The sequence below is a fragment of the Podarcis bocagei genome, assembly GCF_964188305.1.
Source record: "Podarcis bocagei genome assembly, chromosome: 8".
In the NCBI taxonomy this organism is placed as follows: domain Eukaryota; kingdom Metazoa; phylum Chordata; class Lepidosauria; order Squamata; family Lacertidae; genus Podarcis; species Podarcis bocagei.
The window spans coordinates 65,109,318-65,128,072 of NC_138133.1; the positions used below are offsets into that span (position 1 = coordinate 65,109,318).

At 46.1% G+C, this 18,755-nt stretch overlaps 1 protein-coding gene across 1 annotated transcript in view; it reads left to right on the plus strand.

Annotated features, from left to right (window-relative positions):
* The first annotated feature begins 1,646 nt into the window (after nucleotides 1-1,646).
* Nucleotides 1,647-18,755, plus strand: part of RIPK2 (receptor interacting serine/threonine kinase 2) — a 28,477-nt gene continuing 11,368 nt past the window's right edge. The window contains exons 1-4 of the mRNA XM_081204718.1: nucleotides 1,647-2,944; nucleotides 13,745-13,898; nucleotides 14,830-14,985; nucleotides 16,250-16,407. Coding sequence (XP_081060844.1) covers nucleotides 2,724-2,944; nucleotides 13,745-13,898; nucleotides 14,830-14,985; nucleotides 16,250-16,407 — 689 coding nt within the window. The 5' untranslated portion in view covers nucleotides 1,647-2,723. The remainder of the gene's footprint in view (nucleotides 2,945-13,744; nucleotides 13,899-14,829; nucleotides 14,986-16,249; nucleotides 16,408-18,755) is intronic.

An 18,755-nucleotide genomic window follows, 5' to 3' on the forward strand; every position in this document is an offset into this window, starting at 1 on the left:
CCATTATAATTTTGGAATGTGGCCTCAGACATGACAGGACATAATTAAGTCTTACTAGTATTACTTAGTAGAGACATCACCTTGCCAACAAAGGTCCGTATAGTTAAAGCTATTGTTTTCGCAGTAGTGATGTATGGAAGTGAGAGCTGGACCATAAAGAAGGCTGGTTGCCGAATAATTGCTGCTTTTGAATTATGGTGCTGGAGGAGACTCTTGAGAGTCCCATGGACTGCAAGAAGATCAAACCTCTCCATTCTGAAGGAAATCAGCCCTGAGTGCCCACTGGAAGGACAGATCCTGAAGCTGAGGCTCCAATACTTTGGCCACCTCATGAGAAGAGAAGACTCCCTGGAAAAGACCCTGATGTTGGGAAAGATTGAGGGCACAAGGAGAAGGGGACGACAGAGGACGAGATGGTTGGACAGTGTTCTCGAAGCTACCAGCATGAGTTTGACCAAACTGCAGGAGGCAGTGGACAAGAGTGCCTGGCGTCCTCTGGTCCATGGGGTCACGAAGAGTCGGACACGACTAAACGACTAAACAACAACAAGTATTACTTATTGGAAACTTTAAAAAATACTTGCTTATTGGCTAGAGGCAGGTTGATTTCATTTTTATTTTAAAGTCTACTCTATCCACCTTCTTTAGAAGACAAAGCACATTGCTACTTCCCACTGAATGCTAGGTCTGAACCAAGTGGTTTTTTCCGGAACCTGATGCTTCCCTCCTCCTCCCAAGCTTGGTATGTGCATGTGATCAAAACCAGGCCCAGAGAGGGAACAAGAACTTCATTCATCTGTTTCCAGGATGCTCTGCTGATTGTTTCTAATTCGGGATAAAAATATTGAGTGGTCTCAGCAGGAATGAAGTGTCTGCTTTATCAAAAATACTGAAAAGAACAAAATTTAAAAACAAACGCTGGTCCAAAAAAAAGGCGGGGACGGACAGACACTTTCCCTTAACTAAAAGTTAGAAAGCAATCCTATGCAGATTTACCTTGCCAAAAGTCCTATTGACTTCAGTGGGGTTTACTTCTGAATAGACGCGCCTAAGCTTGCCAGGAGCCGCATGCTTACTTAGAAGGGGCTTACTGCCCAGTAAACATGGAATGCACTTGACTGCCGCAGTCCTAAAACACAAGTACCTGGTTGGGGACACGCCCCATTGGCCTCAAACGTGACTCTTACTTCCGAGTAAACACGCGTTGATTGCCCTGTGGAAACTCTTACCATCCTCAGGGAACTAACTTGCAGGTGGAGCGACTCGGAGGAATAAAAGAACTCTGGAGCTGGAAAATTTACTCGAGAGTCGTCTAGCCCAACCCCGAAATGAAAGTTATTGTTGCCGAAACCCGGGATGGAACCAGAGAGCTTTGAATCTTCCAGTTGAACGATCTCCTAACTAAGCTACTTCAGTCACACCGACTGTGTTACGCTTACTCTTTGAAAGCGCGCGTGGCATGGGATCGCAGTCTGCAAGGAGTGCCCAAAAAGTGAGTGGATTCTCTTTGGAAACGCGCTCGTGAGTTCTCCCCAGAATCGGTGCTCGACAACAGAGAAAAATAGGAGTTATTTTGAACGAGGTAAGGGGGAGCGTCCTGAAGCGTCCGGCAGCTGTGTCGTGGGGGCGCCCAGCTCTCGCTTTCAAACAGCGCCAAGGGAGACAAGGCGAGTGGGATGTTCACCTTCTCCCTGCGTGGCCGCACGCAACGTTGAACTCACATCACAGGACGAGCCAGACTTTCCGGATGGCGAGGCTGTTGTTTTCCCCGTTTGGGTGGGCGGAGTCTTCTGGCCCGGAGCCTTCGCCTCCTCCCTTGCTCTCTTCTGGAAAGGCTGGGCGAGGAGGTTGTTGTTGCGCGCGTCGAGGCGGGGCTCTCCAGTCGCCATTGACGTGTGGTTGGTGCAGCCGGAGAACGGACCGAGGTCCCACTCGTGTTTTATTTTTGCCCCGCTCATCGTCTTGAATTCCTCCGCCCTCATAGGCAGATTGGAGGATTCCCAAGATGGGAGAAGCACTAACGCATTTGATGTGGCTTCCTTGTGCCAGGGGATTATCGTCAGTGCATCTGGAAATCTGAGAAAAAAGGTTTATACACACACACACACACACCCCAGAAAGTTGCAACGTTTCTTTGGATCTTAAGCCCTTTCAGACGAAAGATCGCGAAAGGAAGGGATCTGGAACTTTTTACGACTGTCCGAACTTTTGTTCGAGGGGAAGGGAAGCGCAGGAGAGACGCGTCCGGCGGAAACTTTATTTCCATCGGAAGGTGGGGTTTGAAGAGGCCAGGCTGATGGTTGTGGAGGTGGGGCAAAGAGCAAAGGTGAGCGGAGTTTGGGTGCGATGGCGAGAGAATTTGGCAAGGGTGACAACTGGGCGTTAAAGCACAGGGACGGGTGCGAGCTGTAGAATTTGGCAGGCTAGCCGCGGGTACGTGGAGATACCGGTGCTCTCTAGAGAGAGAGAAACGGGTGAGTCAGGGCCGCTTGGACAGCAGGATGTGAGGCGGAGAAATTGTGCAGCCCGGCGCAGAAGAACTTGTGGAAATCTCGGTGGATGTTAGAGGCTCTGGGTTCCAGAGAGGACCTTCTTCTTTCTTGGAGACGCGGCGCGCGTTTCGCCCCCTTTGGCTACTGTAGTGGAAGAGGCTCCGCGGCTCCTGGGCGGCCCCGGGGATTGGCTAGCGCGCACTTGGCATAGGCCAGAGCCGGCCTGACTTGATGGCTGCTGACGCCGGCATGAGGACGAACGGCGGCGGCAGGAGCGACGGCAGCTGCGCGTCCTGCGACATCAGCTACACGCTCCCCACGATCTCCTCCAACAAGCTCCCGGACTTGCGCTTCATCAGCCGCGGCGCGTATGGCACGGTGTCCTCTGCGCGCCACGCAGACTGGCGGATCCCAGTAGCTGTCAAGTGCCTGCAGGGACCCCTGCTAGAGAGGTAACGGTTGCGGGTGGGTGGGGTGGTTTGGTTGCCTCAACCCCATCTGCAGCTGTGAAATCGAGAAACTTTAATATTTTTTTATCTGATGTAAAAGGTCCCTGATTCAAACCCTGGCATTTCCTGCAAGAGAGCCACTGCCCGTCAGTGTGGGCTATACTGACCTAGATGGGATTTTGGTTCCTTTGGATAAGGCAGGTTCATGTGTTCCTAACATCTCCTCCTTTCTACAAAGGGTAGAAAACATGGTCCTCCCCTCTCCCTTTTATTCTTAGGACAATGGTTTGAAATAATGGCTACACTGGGATTTGGCCCCAAGATTCTCCAGTCCAAGTCAGTACTGAGTAATGTAAGCCATTACTCAGAATTGGCATTCTCTGCTGGGACCAGAGTATTGTCAACTATTTTGCCCTTAGCCCTTGCCTAACTCCTTTGGTTTAAAGAACCACACCCCCTCTTCCTGCTGCAAGCCTCGTCAATACAGTATTGTTTCTGCCCAGGATGAAAAGATCTGCAGGGCTTCCTCTGTTTGGAAGGGCCATGGCATGCAGAAGGTCCCAGGTTTAATCACTAGGCAGGGCTGGGAAAGACCCTTGCCTGAAACACTGAGGGGGGGGGGAACCTGCCAGTCAGTCTGGACAATATTGAACTGATTGGACCTATGTGCCTGACAGTATGAAGGCAGCTTCCTGTGGTTAGTCTTCTTGTTTTTATTTTAGATTTGATTGGATTTTAAACGCTGTGTTCAGAGATTCTAGTGGTTCCTCTCTGCCCCTTCTCCCAAGAGCTCTTTATTTAGAAGAGATTAGAAATCTACATTGTGCAACACCCAAAGCAGTTCTCTCTGTGTTTACTCAGACATCCTTGTTCTTCACCCAAGTCTACACCTATATGTTTGCAACTTGAATGGGTGTACTATTGAAGCCAGTAATACTTCATTCTGGGAATACATAGAGGATTGGACTCTAACCCTAAACACACTTACCTGAAAATCAATGTTAGAAAGTGAGATATAAAAGCTAGGAGCAAAATGGCACCTTAAACCTAAGTTATGGGAGCAACAATGGAATGTCTAGGCACACTTTTTTATAAAAAGAATACAAAGCTGAAATTGAATGAACTGCAGCTAAAATGTCGTGTTCATTTTTCACATGGTCTAGTCCAGGCATGTCCAGCTTTCAAGAGACTGAGATCTACCCCAGCTATAAAAAACTAGCAGTAATCTACCAAAGTTGTTGAGCTTTGTTAAGGGAGCCAAAGTTAAGTTGTTGAGCTTTTTTGGGGGGGAGGGGCCAGTGATCTACCACGGACACCACAAAATCTACTAGTAGATCACAATCTACCTTTTGGACATCCCTGGTCTAGTCCTTCCCCTGCCCATCCACCCACCCCCTGATATTCTTAAGAGGGTCTCTTCTCCAGTCTTCAGAGAGTGGGGAGGCAGAAAAAGGTCCTCCTTTCCTTCCACTCTGCAGTTTTAATCTGAAATCTTAGGCGCCCAGAACTCAGTAACTGCTTGCGCTAATGAAATCCCCTGTCGCAAAATGCGCCTAGAACAATGGGAGTTTCAAACACTTCTGAAGCTGGATCCCACTGAACTCAGTGGGCCTATTTCTGAGCAAACCTACTTAAGGCGGGCCTACAATGCATACTTAAGCAGGCACTCTATTCTGAGTACTCAACCTTCTTATCCATGTCTGCTTAGAAGTAAGTCCCACTCAGTCCAGTGGTGCCTACTCACAGGTAAGCAGGTTTGAATTGCAGCTGTATTAGCATTGCTTTAGGCATTTTGGAACTTCTAAGCTTTATCTTCTTAACTCGACCAGGGAGTTGTCTTGCTTCCTCGGTTCAAAACACAAATCTTGCATTTAGCACTCTAGAACTCATTCATTTGGAACTCTACCTTTGAATCTGTTCTGATGATAGATGTTTCTTACAGCTTGGTAGCCCTGCGTACAAAATCTTCCCTCAAGGGACTGATTAGTCTAGGCCAGGGGTGGTAAACGTTTTTGAGATTGAGGGTCGTATTCCCTTTTGGGCCACCCTCAAAGAGCCACATGCAAATGGTGGGAAGGACCAGCAGCAAAGAGTGGGCAGGGTAATATGTGAATTTTACCTTTATACAGTAGGCGGCTTCCTACATCTCATGCCCCTTTCCGTCCCCCATTTCACCAGATAAGAGAGGCATGGTTCTGGAGGAATGTTCCCTGCTTCACCTTGCATATGAATCTCAGAGAAAATGTCCTAGGTGATCCCAGCAAGATGCTGTTTAACTGCAGTCAGATTGAACAAAATTCATCCAAGGCTTTATGACTAGTACTGTCATTGCTAAGGCACTCAAAACCAGCTTATTCCCTATTGTGTGGGACTGGGTGGTTAAGCAACTCTGGGATTCCCTTGCTGACCCACGTGACAGCAACAGCACTGACCTGATCCTCTCTGATATGCCAGCCTGCTGATTCCTCAAAGACTTGTTTCCCCACCCTCGGCTTCTCCACATGCACGCCACCAGCAGCCCTGGCCAATACAAGCGCAAGGGTTGTGGACATGATTCCTGACTTCATGGCCACTGCCAGGAGCTTGAAGCACTAGCCTAGGATCCACAGGTGGCAGAGAATTGCATGCCCTCAAGTGAGTGGGCTAGCAAAGAAGAGATGGGGTTTTTCTCATCCCTTCTGAATACCCAGCATAGAAATGCAGCAATTGCAATTCCTCCTCTGCCAGCCCCCAGCAATCTAGTACCGTATTTTTTGCACCATAACACTCACTTTTTTCCTCCTAAAAAGTAAGGGGAAATGTCTGTGCGTGTTATGGAGGGAATGCCTACGGGTGGCATGCCTACGGATTTTCCTCCTCTAAAAACTACATGCGTGTTATGGTCAAGTGCGTGTTATAGAGCGAAAAATACGGTAATTCTTTATTTTTTGTAGACTATTAACATTGTTTGGATTACCTATAAGGCGTTTTTGGAAAAAAAACGTGAAGCAAGTACAGTGGTATCTCAGTTTACGAATGATTCGGTTTATGAACTCCACAAAACTGGAAGTAGTGTCCCGGTTTGCGAACTTTACCGCAGTCTAGGAATGGAATCTGAATGGTAGAAGGGCACCAGAAGTGGGAGGCCTCATTAGGGAAAGTGTGCCTTGGTTTAAGAATGGTTTTGGTTTAAGAGCAGATTTCCGGAATGGATTAAGTTTGTAAACCGAGGTACCACTGTAGTTGTTAAGTCTGTTTGGGCTTGAGGTGGGAATATTATTGTTTATCTGGTTCTTTTGCTATGGTTGCTTTGCTAAAGTTATTGCATTCTCTGCACTGCTTATATTGGACATTTTAAATAAATTTTATTGTAAGTCACCTGGAGACTTTGGCATGGGGCAACTCATACATTTAATGATTACTAATAAACTAGGGGGAATCTAAATAGCTGATCCTGGATGAGATGGTAATTTAATAGAAGCTATCTTGTAGCTTTTTGTGGAGAAGGTATGTACAAAAGTACGCTGTATATTAATTGACCCTCCTTGATGACTGTGAGAAACTGCAGAACAACACTCATCTAATTAAATGGTTCCTACCTGACTCACCTCTGATGAGTCAGTTCAGCTTAATGTGCCTCGTCAGTCACACACATTTCACTGTGATGTAGTGATTAGAGTGTTTGATCATATCTCCACCATACATTTAAGCCACATGGCTTCCCCATAGAATTCTGAGAACTGTAGTTTAAGGATGCCGATAATGGTAGCTGTTTGAGAGGTAAATGAAACTACCCAGGATTCTTTGGGGGAAGCCATGTGTGTTGAATGCATCATGCAAATGTGACCTTAGCCTAGATCTTTGGAGACCAGGGTTCAGATCCCCACTGAGCCATAAATCTCGCTGTGGGGACCTTTGGTCATTTATTGTCTCTTGACCTAACCTACTTTATAGGGTTGTAGTGAAGATAAAATGGGGATGGGGAAAAACAACATATGCCACGTTGAGCTCCTTGGAGGAAAGATGGGATATCAATGTAATAAAAAATAAATACAGTAAGTGACAATAAATCAAATATGTACCTACTGTATTTATGCTTTTGAGGTGCAGAGTATTTAATATTCTTTTTAAATTAATCTAGATTATGGGTAACTGGAGTCATATGAGGATGAAATGAATACTCTGAATTATCAGGCGCTTGCCTTTTTAGATCTAAGCAAACCACAGTCTGATTAAAGACATTTTGATTGAGCTATGATATGATAAACATAGTTTTTGAATTTGCGTGTAGGGGTAATATTTCTGGAGAGGTGTATACTGAATAATCCTGGGCATATTTTTAGTACATTTTCTTTGGTAATCAGTTCAGTGTTGTAGCTCTATTAATATCAGGGTGCAAAAAATTGTACCCTCCCTATTGCAAGACATCCAGTCCCCATCTAGATGGAGTATTTCTTAAATTGTTATCATATACTGTGTTGTGCATACTCCTTAGAAACCGCAGACCAGGGCCTTTAGGACTTCTGCAAAACACATGGTGAAATTAAAACCCTACTTTGGGGAAGTGTCTAATTTGACTGCATTTGTAAATTCACTTCTGGCTTGTATGACCAGATGCTGAGGAAGGTTGAACTCCTGCACCTTCCTTAACTGCAAGGAGGAAGGAATTCTTCTTATGCAATAATGAGAAGAGGTTGCCCTGTCCTTCTCTCGGACACCATAGTTATGGCCCAGATTTCTGTATCACTGTCAGAATACGCCATCCAAATCTCTCCTGCTCCATTAAAGGCATCACCTTTTCTCCTGATGTCCAGAACTGCCTCTCAAATGCAGGGGGCTGCAGGTTTTATTTTATTTGTTCATTACATTTATCTCCCACCCTTTCCCCCTAGGAGCTCGTAGTGGAATGCAATGGTTCTGCTCCTCCCCATTTTATCCTCACAGCTGAGTACAGATTTGAACCCCGGTGTACATAGGTGGCCCGATATAAAGAACACAAATTATGTTGGGCAATATGGTTCCAGCAATAGCGATTCACAAATGCCGGTAGTGGGGCCTGTTCTCCTCTAACCACTGGCAAAGAACAGCATTTGGTAACGCTTTCTGGTCAGTTGGCTGCCACTCCTTGCTATGATACAACTTGGTATTCGCTTGAGAGTTGGTATTAAGCTCTTGAGGAGATACCAAATGTTGTAACCCACCTTGTGATCTTTAGATGAAGGGCGGTATATAGATTTAACAAATGTATAGATACCTTGTACCATCCCAGGGGCCTAGTTAGGTCCTATGAGTGACAGGGGACTGTCCTGAAGTGTGAACTGGCAACATAACTTATAGCACAACTGGGTGTGGCGAATGTGCACATGCCTTTCAAGACTGCGCTTTCGCTGAGGTGGCAGCATGGATAATGGGGAATGACTGGGATTAGGCGCTGTTTACCTCAACACTGAAACTGATGCAAAAGGTTGCATCCAAAGTGACTCCTACACAGAGTAGGTCCATTGAAATTAAGGGGCATGACTAACTAAGGACCACTCATTTCACTGGGTCTGAAAAAAGGGAAAGGGAAAGGATCCCTGGGCGATTAAGTCCAGTCAAAGGCGCCTATGGTGTTGCAGCGCTCATCTTGCTTTCAGGCTGAGGGAGCTGGCGTTTATCCACAGACAGTTTTCCGGGTCATGTGGCCAGCATGACTAAACCACTTCTGGCACATCAGAACACCATGACGAGTGCCAGAGCACAGGGAAATGCCATTTACCTTCCCACTGCAGTGGTACCTATTTATCTACTTACACTGGTGTGCTTTCAAACTGCTAGGTTGGCAGAAGCTGGGACAGAGCAACGGGAGTTCAGCCCGTTGCGTGGATGGGTTTATATTGTGTATAACCAAGGACACACTCACACTGCAGATTTAAACTGGTTCAAAAATCAATCCCTCTTCCCAAGAAACTCTGGGAATTGTATTTCTATGAGGGGGATAAAAGTATCCCAAGAATTCCCAGAACTCTTAGCAAGCTGTAGTTCCCAGGATCCTTGGTTTGAAACCATTGTTCTGTTGAAGTGATATAAAATTTATCTTAAAGTATAGTGTGACTGAGCACCATTGAAAATTTACTGGCTCCAGGTGTATATTGGCCACTTGTGACCAAGTGAAGATGCCTGGGCACCAAGATGTCTCCTGACAACTCCACCATCTAGAGGTGCATGCCTGGGGATCCTTGGATCTTGCCTGTCTTCACACACTAACAACACATCCTGTAGAATTCTACCTGTTGTATTTTATCTGCACAATGTGTTTTATTGTTCTTGTTACAGTCTTGAGAAGATGGCCACAGTCTGGCAATCCAGCAGGTAAAGACATCTGTCTCTAGGCCAGCCAAGAGAGTGAGCTAAGATTTTGGATTGCTAGTGAGCCTGTGGTTCTGGGTTGCAGCATACAAAACTGGAGAAGTTGGGACAGTAGGGATGAGGAAACCATGGTCCTTCAGATTAGCCATACTGGCTGGGAATGGTGGGCACTGGAGTCCAGCATCTCCAGCCCTTCCATAAAGGAAGAGGAGCAGAAATTTACCAGGCAGGAACTTTAGAAAGAATTATCCACTCCCGTACAGCATGAATGTTCTGTGTAGTTAGACAAACTAGGTAGAACTCATTCATCTTAATGGAATATATGAGATATCCCTATTGATAGTATGAGTGTCTTGTACTGTTAGTTATGCCCCTATGCATCGTTCTTTAGGAAATATATGAGATAACACCACAGGCCAAATTCTCCCTCCTGACCTGTTCTTAGCACCATTGAAGTGCGAAATTCTGCTGGATCTCCGTTAGAATGGGTAGCTCTCTTATCAGCAGCCGTGCGTCTTGTATTAGCAGGTCATTGGGAAACCACAGGATTCTCTATGAAAGGTTGGTTGGCCAAAATTTGGGCTGTGGGTCTTTGGAACATTTAGCTTATCAAAACTGGAGGATAAGAGGAATTTCTAATAAGGAAAAAATTGACATATTTGGACTCCTTTTTTAATCTATGTGAATAAAGATGGAAATGCATAACCTCCTCCACCCAATCAGATAATTATATAGAGGGGATTTGTTTGCCAAAAGATGCTTCAGGTATTTAGAAGTGGCAAGATTCAACCTGTATAGATTTTGGATATTGTATGCCCATGTTTGGTTTGTTTTTTTTTTGTACCTATTGCATTTAAACATCTGTGTATATTGTTTTCTTTCAGGTCAATTTTTTAAAATCTCAGTAAGCAAATATAATTATCCAAGAAATGTTTGCAGAGGTTGTCTTGAGTTCAGATAAAAGTATAAAATGTATGTGGGACAGGAAAGAGTGTGTGGCTTTGAGATTTTGGTGGGAATTATTATTTTTTAATTGCCCCAGTAGACCAGCCTCTGCTGACCAGGGAGAAACTTGATCTAAATCAAATCTTTTCCATCTAAATTCACTCTGAGTAAATAATTCACCCAGAGGATGATAGGCTGATTGTTTATCCTGACAACTCTATTGTGGCCTTTTGCTATAAAGCATGTTATATTCTTTTTCTTTGAATGGGAATGGAGCCAAATGCTACAAAGATGTACTTGCTAGTGGTTGCCAAGCAGTGGAAGGAAAACAGGGAATATTTGCAGGTGTGTGTGATGGAGAAGGAGTGGCTGTTTGTGCTTTAAGGTAGCTCAATGAAGGAAGAATGGTATAGCACAATTCTGAATACTGTATTAGGTTCGTCTGGTTTCTGAATTTTCAACATTTATTGATCACTGTTACCATAGCTGCAGGGGAGGGTGCTGTAGGCAGTGTAAGTTGAGCTTCTCAAGTAATGAATGCTTTGAAAAAACAATATAAAAACTAACAACACAGTGAAAGTGGCAACTGTGAAAGTTAGGTCAAGTCTGAAGAAATTCCTGAAAAACTAAGGGCAGTATACAGCACTGGATTTAGGGCAGTGCATAGGGCACTGAACCGAGGGGGGCGCAAAATTGAGAAGGTTAACAACTGAGAAAATCCATTTGGGGTGCCAAATTTTGGGCTTGCTCATAGTACCGAAGTCCACCCCTGGCAGTATCCTACTGAACAAGTCTGCAAGTGCAAGGGGTTTTAGCTGCACAGTGGCGCTTTCGTGTCCTCTCTTTTCCCTACACATCCCATAAATTTGCTCTATAAGGTATGGGGAACTTCTGTAACGTGTTGGAGGCGACCTTGGGACATTTCCCTTTCAGTGAGAGAGAGAGAGAGTTTGGATTTGATATCCCACTTTATCAGTACCCTAAGGAGTCTCAAAGCGGCTCACAATCTCCTTTCCCTTCCTCCCCCACAACAAACACTCTGTGAGGTGAGTGAAGCTGAGAGACCTCAGAGAAGTGTGACTAGCCCAAAGTCACCCAGCAGCTGCATGTGGAGGAGCGGGGAAGCGAACCCAGTTCACCAGATTACGAGTCTACCGCTCTTAACCACTACACCACGCTGGCTCTTTTGCCATAAAGGCACACTGCCATTTCAGTGTGATGTGTGAGTAGTCTTTCAGTTCCACTTGATATGGGTGCAGCTAATTGACTGTCCTTCAAGGGAGAAGCACCAATCCTTCTTCAGACATGGTGTTGAAATGTGAACAGTGGATGTGCAAGTCAATTACACGTCTCCCTGCAGCATCCTAGTAAGCAGAAAGTACATTGTAATTACTAATGGGTCTAATTACATATCATAGTAACTGTATGCCTTGCAACCACATCAGAAGTTTTATTTTTTATTTTTTTTCATCTTAGGAGCAGGACAGTTTCTATCAAGAGCACAATGTGTGAAGTTTAACCCTTTCCCCTCCAGGAATTACTGCAATAGAAATTGCCTCCTCCTCCCATCACCCCACACAGTTAGCAATTATAGAGGGATTATAAATGGTGAGGAAATGGTTAAACTACCCCCCCACACACACATACACACACTGCAGTCCCGCTGGAATTTGTTTAAAAAACTATTAATTGCAAACAATGCAATTAATGCAGCATGTAGCGAAGCCATTCCAACATGGGTGATGTTGCTAAGGGCTCACTTGAAAGCTAAGTTTGGCCACAAACACAATGGGCAGCTTTGAATAAGTCATTTATTTCTACTGAATGTACTATGTGTGGTATGATGACAATCATAGCCTGCATTGCAGCATTGTTGTAAGAATTAGGTAATTCCTAGAAATAATTTCATGCACTTAATGACATTGTTTCTCAAAAATGAGTCCAACGACAGCTGGGGACCCAAGCTCAAGAAACACTGACTTATGAGAAGCACTGAGCATAATTATTATTTTTTTAGACCAACCTAAATCAGAAGAGGAAGTGATTATCTCTCTCTAATAATAGCCAGTTCAGTACCCCTGTGGCAATAGGACTGGAGCCCAAGGGGGCAACTGATAAATAAGAGGGAAGCATCTGAGTGTCCAGGTGGATCCTCAGGTGTGGAAAAGTAAAACAAACAAACAAACAAACCATTATTTAAATCAAAAGAGAACAACGTCCCACCCCAAAAAGCATGTTTGGTGGGCTCTAGAAGCTGTGAAATAATGAGTGTTGACTTGGAAAGTAAAACAGAAATTGGGGAGTGGGGAGTGGAAGAGAGGAATTTCCTGCTTGAGGCCCTTATAGTATTCTGAAGGGGAGCTTGGCTGACTGGCTGGAACTCGAACAGCAAATATTCACTAGTGGTGGGGAATGTACCACAACTTGTTCATGAAAATGTTCTGCCTGGCTTTTCTGCTTCTTGAAGGCAGATGAGGTCACTGTCTTGCTGAAGGAGGTCTGGGGCTGGTCAGTGGCTGGATAGGAGACTGCCCTCCTGAGGGTCACCAGACTTACTGTGCCTTAAATTCTGTGAAGTAAGGAAGGTGCATGGAAATCTGAAATTTAGCTAGCTTTGTTAATTTAGCTAAATATAAATTTGTAGTTTTTGTAGATGCATTTGAAAAGTGTGCTTTTAGTCATGTGAATCCGCAATGTGGCTTTTGGTTAATGGGTGGCTTAGGGGATTTTCACTACCTCATTCTTGCAGGACTGGGCAGTGCTGGAAAGAATTACTCAGTGCTGTGTTTTCTGTTTTCTTTTCCCTTTTCCCTTTAACCCTTAACTCTGCTCAGTGCAAACCTCTCAAGGATGCCAAAAGGTAAAGAAGAAGACTAGATCTCGCTGTATTTGTGGGTGATCCTTTCCCACTTCTTCTTCTTCTGTTTGTCAGTCACTTTATACTAAAGAAAAAGTCCCAAAAGTGACTTAACAAGATAAACTGCTTTCATTTGTTGTATTTCAAATCCCTAAAATGCCAGTCCAGTAGCAAGACAAGTCCTACCCACTTCTGTGCCACAGCTAGTCTCTGCAACTAGAGAGGTGGTTTGCATGTAGCACTAAGCCAAACCTCTGCCAGAATGCTGGAGCGTTTTGTCTGAGGCCTGGTGCCTCCTTCTCAAAGCCCTATGAAAAATTTCACCACACGCCACTGGTGCACCATTAAGTCTGTATATAATCTAGCCCGTGTGAGTTTTGTGCAAGCAGATTAGGACACATACTCAATAACTGGGTTGCTGGAGGCACCCTTGATATTTGTTCAACTTCATTGATTGCAGACCACCTTGAATGTGATTTCGTACAGAAAGGCCGTTAATGCATTTTTATTGGTATTAACTTACTGTTTTCCCCTAGTCATTACTTCCCTCTCACAGTGTGCGGTTTTCAGCAGACTGCTTGAATGAACTCCTTCTGGAGCTTTAACCTACAGCTGCATATTTCAAGCTTCAAATGCGGTAAAACTGGTTTGTCCTTCTCTTCCTGTCCCTGCAGTGAGAGAGACAATCTTCTAAAAGAAGCTGAAATTTTACACCAGGCAAGGTTCAGTTACATTCTGCCAATTCTGGGGATTTGCAATGAACCTGAATTTCTGGGCATCGTGACGGAATATATGCCAAGTGGGTCACTGAACCAACTTTTACACAGCGTAAGTATATTGAGCCCACGGCTTTTTTTTTCCTGAGGGAGTGGGGGAATTAAAGAGACAGTGCTCTTCAGTTGAACCCAACTCTCTGAACACCTGAGTAGGGCATAAGACCCTTTCTGCTGGTCAAACAAATACAGCATTAGCCTGAAAGGAGGGCCTGCTCTCAGATTAAACATGTTGTGGGCAGGAGGTTCCACTCCCCCCTTGAAAACCTCCATACCAGGTATCAGGGTTGCATATTGACATGAATGATGTTTATTAATCCATACATATTATGGATTAATAATCCATAATCCATATAATCCATACATCTCTAGTATTCTGGAGCCAGCACACCAAAAGGGCCTTGGCCCCCCAAGCAGGGCAGAGAGCTTTTAAGCCAGTGTGGTGTAGTGGTTAAGAGCAATAGACTCATAATCTGGTGAACCGGGTTCACGTCTCCGCTCCTCCACATGCAGCTGCTGGATGACCTTGGGCTTCTCTGAAGTCTCTCAGCCCCACTCACCTCACAGAGTGTTTGTTGTGGGGGAAGAAGGGAAAGGAGAATGCTAGCCGCTTTGAGACTCCTTCGGGTAGTGATAAAGTGATATCAAATCCAAAAATCCAAACTATCCAGTATTTAATGTCCCAGGACAACCATCACAGATAGAATATAGCTCAAGCCGTACTGTTCAGGATAGCCATATCGACAAAGATGCTTCGGAGAGTTTTTCCTTACGACCAGTTCATTTGCATAGTGAAGAAACGGCCACCACATTGCATAACATTTTTCTGGTTCTTCTGTTGCTTTTATCGCTTTTAAGTTATGAGTTATTTCGCCTTTCAGTGTCATTTTAGTTTTGTGATAACGGTATCATTTTAATTGTGTGGGGGCCTTACTCCTAAATTTGTGTTTCATCATTCTCTCTCTCTCTCTCTCTCTCTCAAATAGAAAAATGTATACCCTGACATTGCTTGGTCATTGAGGTTTCGCATTCTTTATGAAATTGCCTTGGGAGTAAATTATCTTCACAACATGAGTCCTCCTCTCTTGCACCATGATTTGAAGACGCATAATATTTTGCTTGACAGTGACTTTCATGTTAAGGTATGAGCATGTTTCTCTCTCTAGGACCTGTGCTTCTTTACAGCAAGGGAGGGCACATTTTGGATTTTGGGGCTCTATTTTGTGTTTCACAAGATCTGTCAAATGGAGCCCTGTGCAGAAGACACTGAGGCTGAGTTCACACCATACACTTAAAGCATATGGCTTCTCCCAGAGAATTGTGGGAGCTGTAGTTTACCTCTCCCAGGACTACAATTCACAGCACCCTTAGCAGCTACAATTCCCAAGATTCTTTGGGGGAGTTGTGTGCTTTCAGTGTATGGTATGTACATAGCCTTAGAATTAAAGAGCAAAATCTCTCTGAACAGCTGCTGAGCACAGAGATTTGTGAAGAATACCAGAACTGAACTGAGCTCACAGTTCTTCCACACACAAATCCATTCTTGGTTCCCCAAGCTTTCTTCATTTCAGTAGTGTCTCTGTGTGGTGTTGGTGTTGTGAAATGGTTGGGCGTCAGGAATTCTTGATGTACCACAAATCACTTAGAGATCTACCTGTAGATCGTAATCTGCTTTTTGCCACACCTACTCTACAGTATATAGAGAGCAGCTGAACAGTTGAGGGTGGAATTTTGTAGAGAAGGAGATTACTCAAAATTACAAATTTAAGGCGGCACAAAGATATGAAGAATGACTCTTTCTCTCTCATCACTATAAGGTATTGCTGAATCCTAAAAGCCTGAGACTTCACCAGACAGTGCCTAAATGCTTATGAACCAATATTTGTCACTCATGATTAGAAACTTGGTTTTTGGAGGGGTTTTGTCATTAAAAAAAATGAACTGTGGTCACAAAATTGCCTCAGTGAACAAGAAACATTTGCCTTTATTGGCTTAAGAATTTGGGAGGCTTATTTGGTCTGGCTATTCATTAAGCGGCAATCTATAACGCAACTATGTTTTCTTAAGGGAAAAAAAGAACGGTTTCCATTGTGTTGGTTTGGACGTTAGTGGGTGGAGTTCAGTCTTGCGACTCGTGCACTAAATATATCATTGAAAAGTGAAGTAATAAAGCTGTGTAAGGATTTGGGTGGTCATGCAAGGGTGTTGCACCATTTGCTGAGTAAGATATTTTTTAGAATGTTTATGGTAAATGGAACACCATAGTTGTAGTTCAGTTGAAGTTCAGCAACACCTGGAGGGCCAGAGGTTCCCCATACCTGATTGGCATCCACCCCAGTCTATGTGACAGGCACACTGGGCTCTATATTTGTGGATTGTCCCAAGTACCTGTTTCTCTCCTACCAGATTGCAGATTTTGGTTTGTCAAAGTGGCGCATGGTATCTATGTCACTGTCACGCGGTGAGAAATCAATGCCTGAGGGAGGGACAATTATCTACATGCCACCTGAAGATTATGATTTCAGTCAGAAAACGCGTGCAACTATAAAGCATGATATATACAGGTATTTATATTTTATTACAGAGTTAAGAAAAGATGCACACTTATGTTCTTTAAAAATCCTTGCATGTTTCGGCGTATTGGGTGTATCATAGGGTGTGTTGAATTTTTCAGCTTTCGAATTCAAAAAATGAGGGGTGCTAAAAGGTTGTAACATGGCTTTGGAATTCAAAAGATATTTTGGTTAAATTAATATCATCCAGTTTTGGTTGGCAAATAAAATGTGTGTAAAATTGCATAGAAATGATTGCCAAGTACTTTGCAGTTATACTAAATATTAATATTATTACAGTGGTGCCTCGCAAGACGAAATTAATTCATTCCGCAAGTCTCTTCGTCTTGCGGTTTTTTCGTCTTGCGATGCACGGTTTCCCATAGGAATGCATTGAAAATCAATTAATGCGTTCCTAGGGAAACCGCCTTCAGACCAGGTCCGGGGACAGTCTGTCCCCGGACCTCTTCTGAAGACTGGGGGGGGGGGACAAGGGCTTTTCTTCTCACCCCCATCATTTTAAAAAACCCTGGGACAGCGGAGGACGTCTCCGCTGTCCGGGCAATCTTAAAATGCTGGCGGGCGGCATTTTAAAATCGCCCCGGACAGTGGAGGACTTCTCCACTGTCCAGGGCGATTTAAAAGCCCCTGGGAAGGCAGGCAGGGGGGGACAAAGACATTCGCCCCCCGCCCGCCTTCAGAAGGTGTTCCCACCCCCCCACCCCGCCCAGCTTCGCAGCAGCGCTACGAAGCCCGGCTGCTGGGGCAGGTGCTCCCGCCCCCCCACCCCGCTTCGGAGCAGCGTTCCGAAGCGGGGTGGCTGGGGCAGGTGTTCCCACCCCCCGCCCGGCTTCGCAGCAGCGCTACGAAGCCCGGCGGCTGGGGCAGGTGCTCCCCCCCCCACCCCGCTTCGGAGCAGCGTTCCGAAGCGGGGTGGCTGGGGCAGGTGTTCCCACCCCCCGCCCGGCTTCGCAGCAGCGCTACGAAGCCCGGCGGCTGGGGCAGGTGCTCCTGCCCCCCCACCCCGCTTCGGAGCAGCGTTCCGAAGCGGGGTGGCTGGGGCAGGTGTTCCCACCCCCCGCCCGGCTTCGCAGCAGCGCTACGAAGCCTGGCGGCTGGGGCAGGTGCTCCCGCCCCCCCCCACCCCGCTTCGGAGCAGCGTTCCGAAGCGGGGTGGCTGGGGCAGGTGTTCCCACCCCCCCGCCCGGCTTCGGAGCACGGGGAGATCGCTTCTCCCCACCGCCCCTTGCTTCAAAAGAGGTCCGGGGGCAGCGGGAGCGCTTCCCGCTGCCCCCGGACCTCTTTTGAAGCAAGGGGCGGTGGGGAGAAGCGATCTCCCGGCCGCCGCTTGCTTCAAAAGAGGTCCGGGGGCAGCGGGAGCGCTTCCCGCTGCCCCCGGACCTCTTTTGAAGCAAGGGGCGGTGGGGAGAAGCGATCTCCCGGCCGCCGCTTGCTTCAAAAGAGGTCCGGGGGCAGCGGGAGCGCTTCCCGCTGCCCCCGGACCTCTTTTGAAGCAAGGGGCGGTGGGGAGAAGCGATCTCCCGGCCGCCCCTTGCTTCAAAAGAGAAGACCCGCTGTCCCCGGGGCAAGCTTCGTTTTGCGAAGCAAGCCCATAGGGAAATTCGTCTTGCGAGGCAACTCGAAAACGAAAAAACCTTTCGTTTTGCGAGTTTTTCGTCTCGCGAGGCGTTCGTCTTGCGGGGTACCACTGTATTCAATTATTATTATTATTATTATTATTATTATTATTATTATTATTATTATTTAGGGTTAGTTAGAAAGTAAAATTAACACTCTTTGGCTTTCTGAAAGCAGTTTATGTGCATCTTCATCAATTGTAAATTTACCAAGTGAAATGTTTTCCAGTCAGTAAAATACCGTATTTTTCGCCCTATAGGACGCACCGTCCCATAAGACGCACCTAGTTTTTTGGGGGGGAAATAAAGGGAAAAAAATTATTTTCCCCCAGGCGCGGGGCTGGGGCAGCCCGAGCTTCCCCCGACCCCAGCCCCCAAACAGGCAGCTCTCTGCAAGCCGTGGGAGCCCAGCGGTGGCTCCCGCTGCTTGAAAAGAGGTCCGCGAAGCCTGGACGCGCTGAGATCAGCGCACGCAGGCTTCGGGATGCCTGCAACTCTCCCCAAGCAGCGGGACCGTTCCCGCTGCTTGAGGAGAGATCCGCGAAGCCTGCACGCGCTGAGATCAGCGCGCGCAGGCTTCGGGATGCAGGCAACTCTCCCCAAGCAGCGGGAGCGTTACCGCTGCTTGCCGAGAGGTCCGCGAAGCCTGGAGAGCGAGAGGGGTCGGTGCGCACCTACCGCTCTCGCTCTCCAGGCTTCAGCGAAAGCCTGCATTCGCCCCAT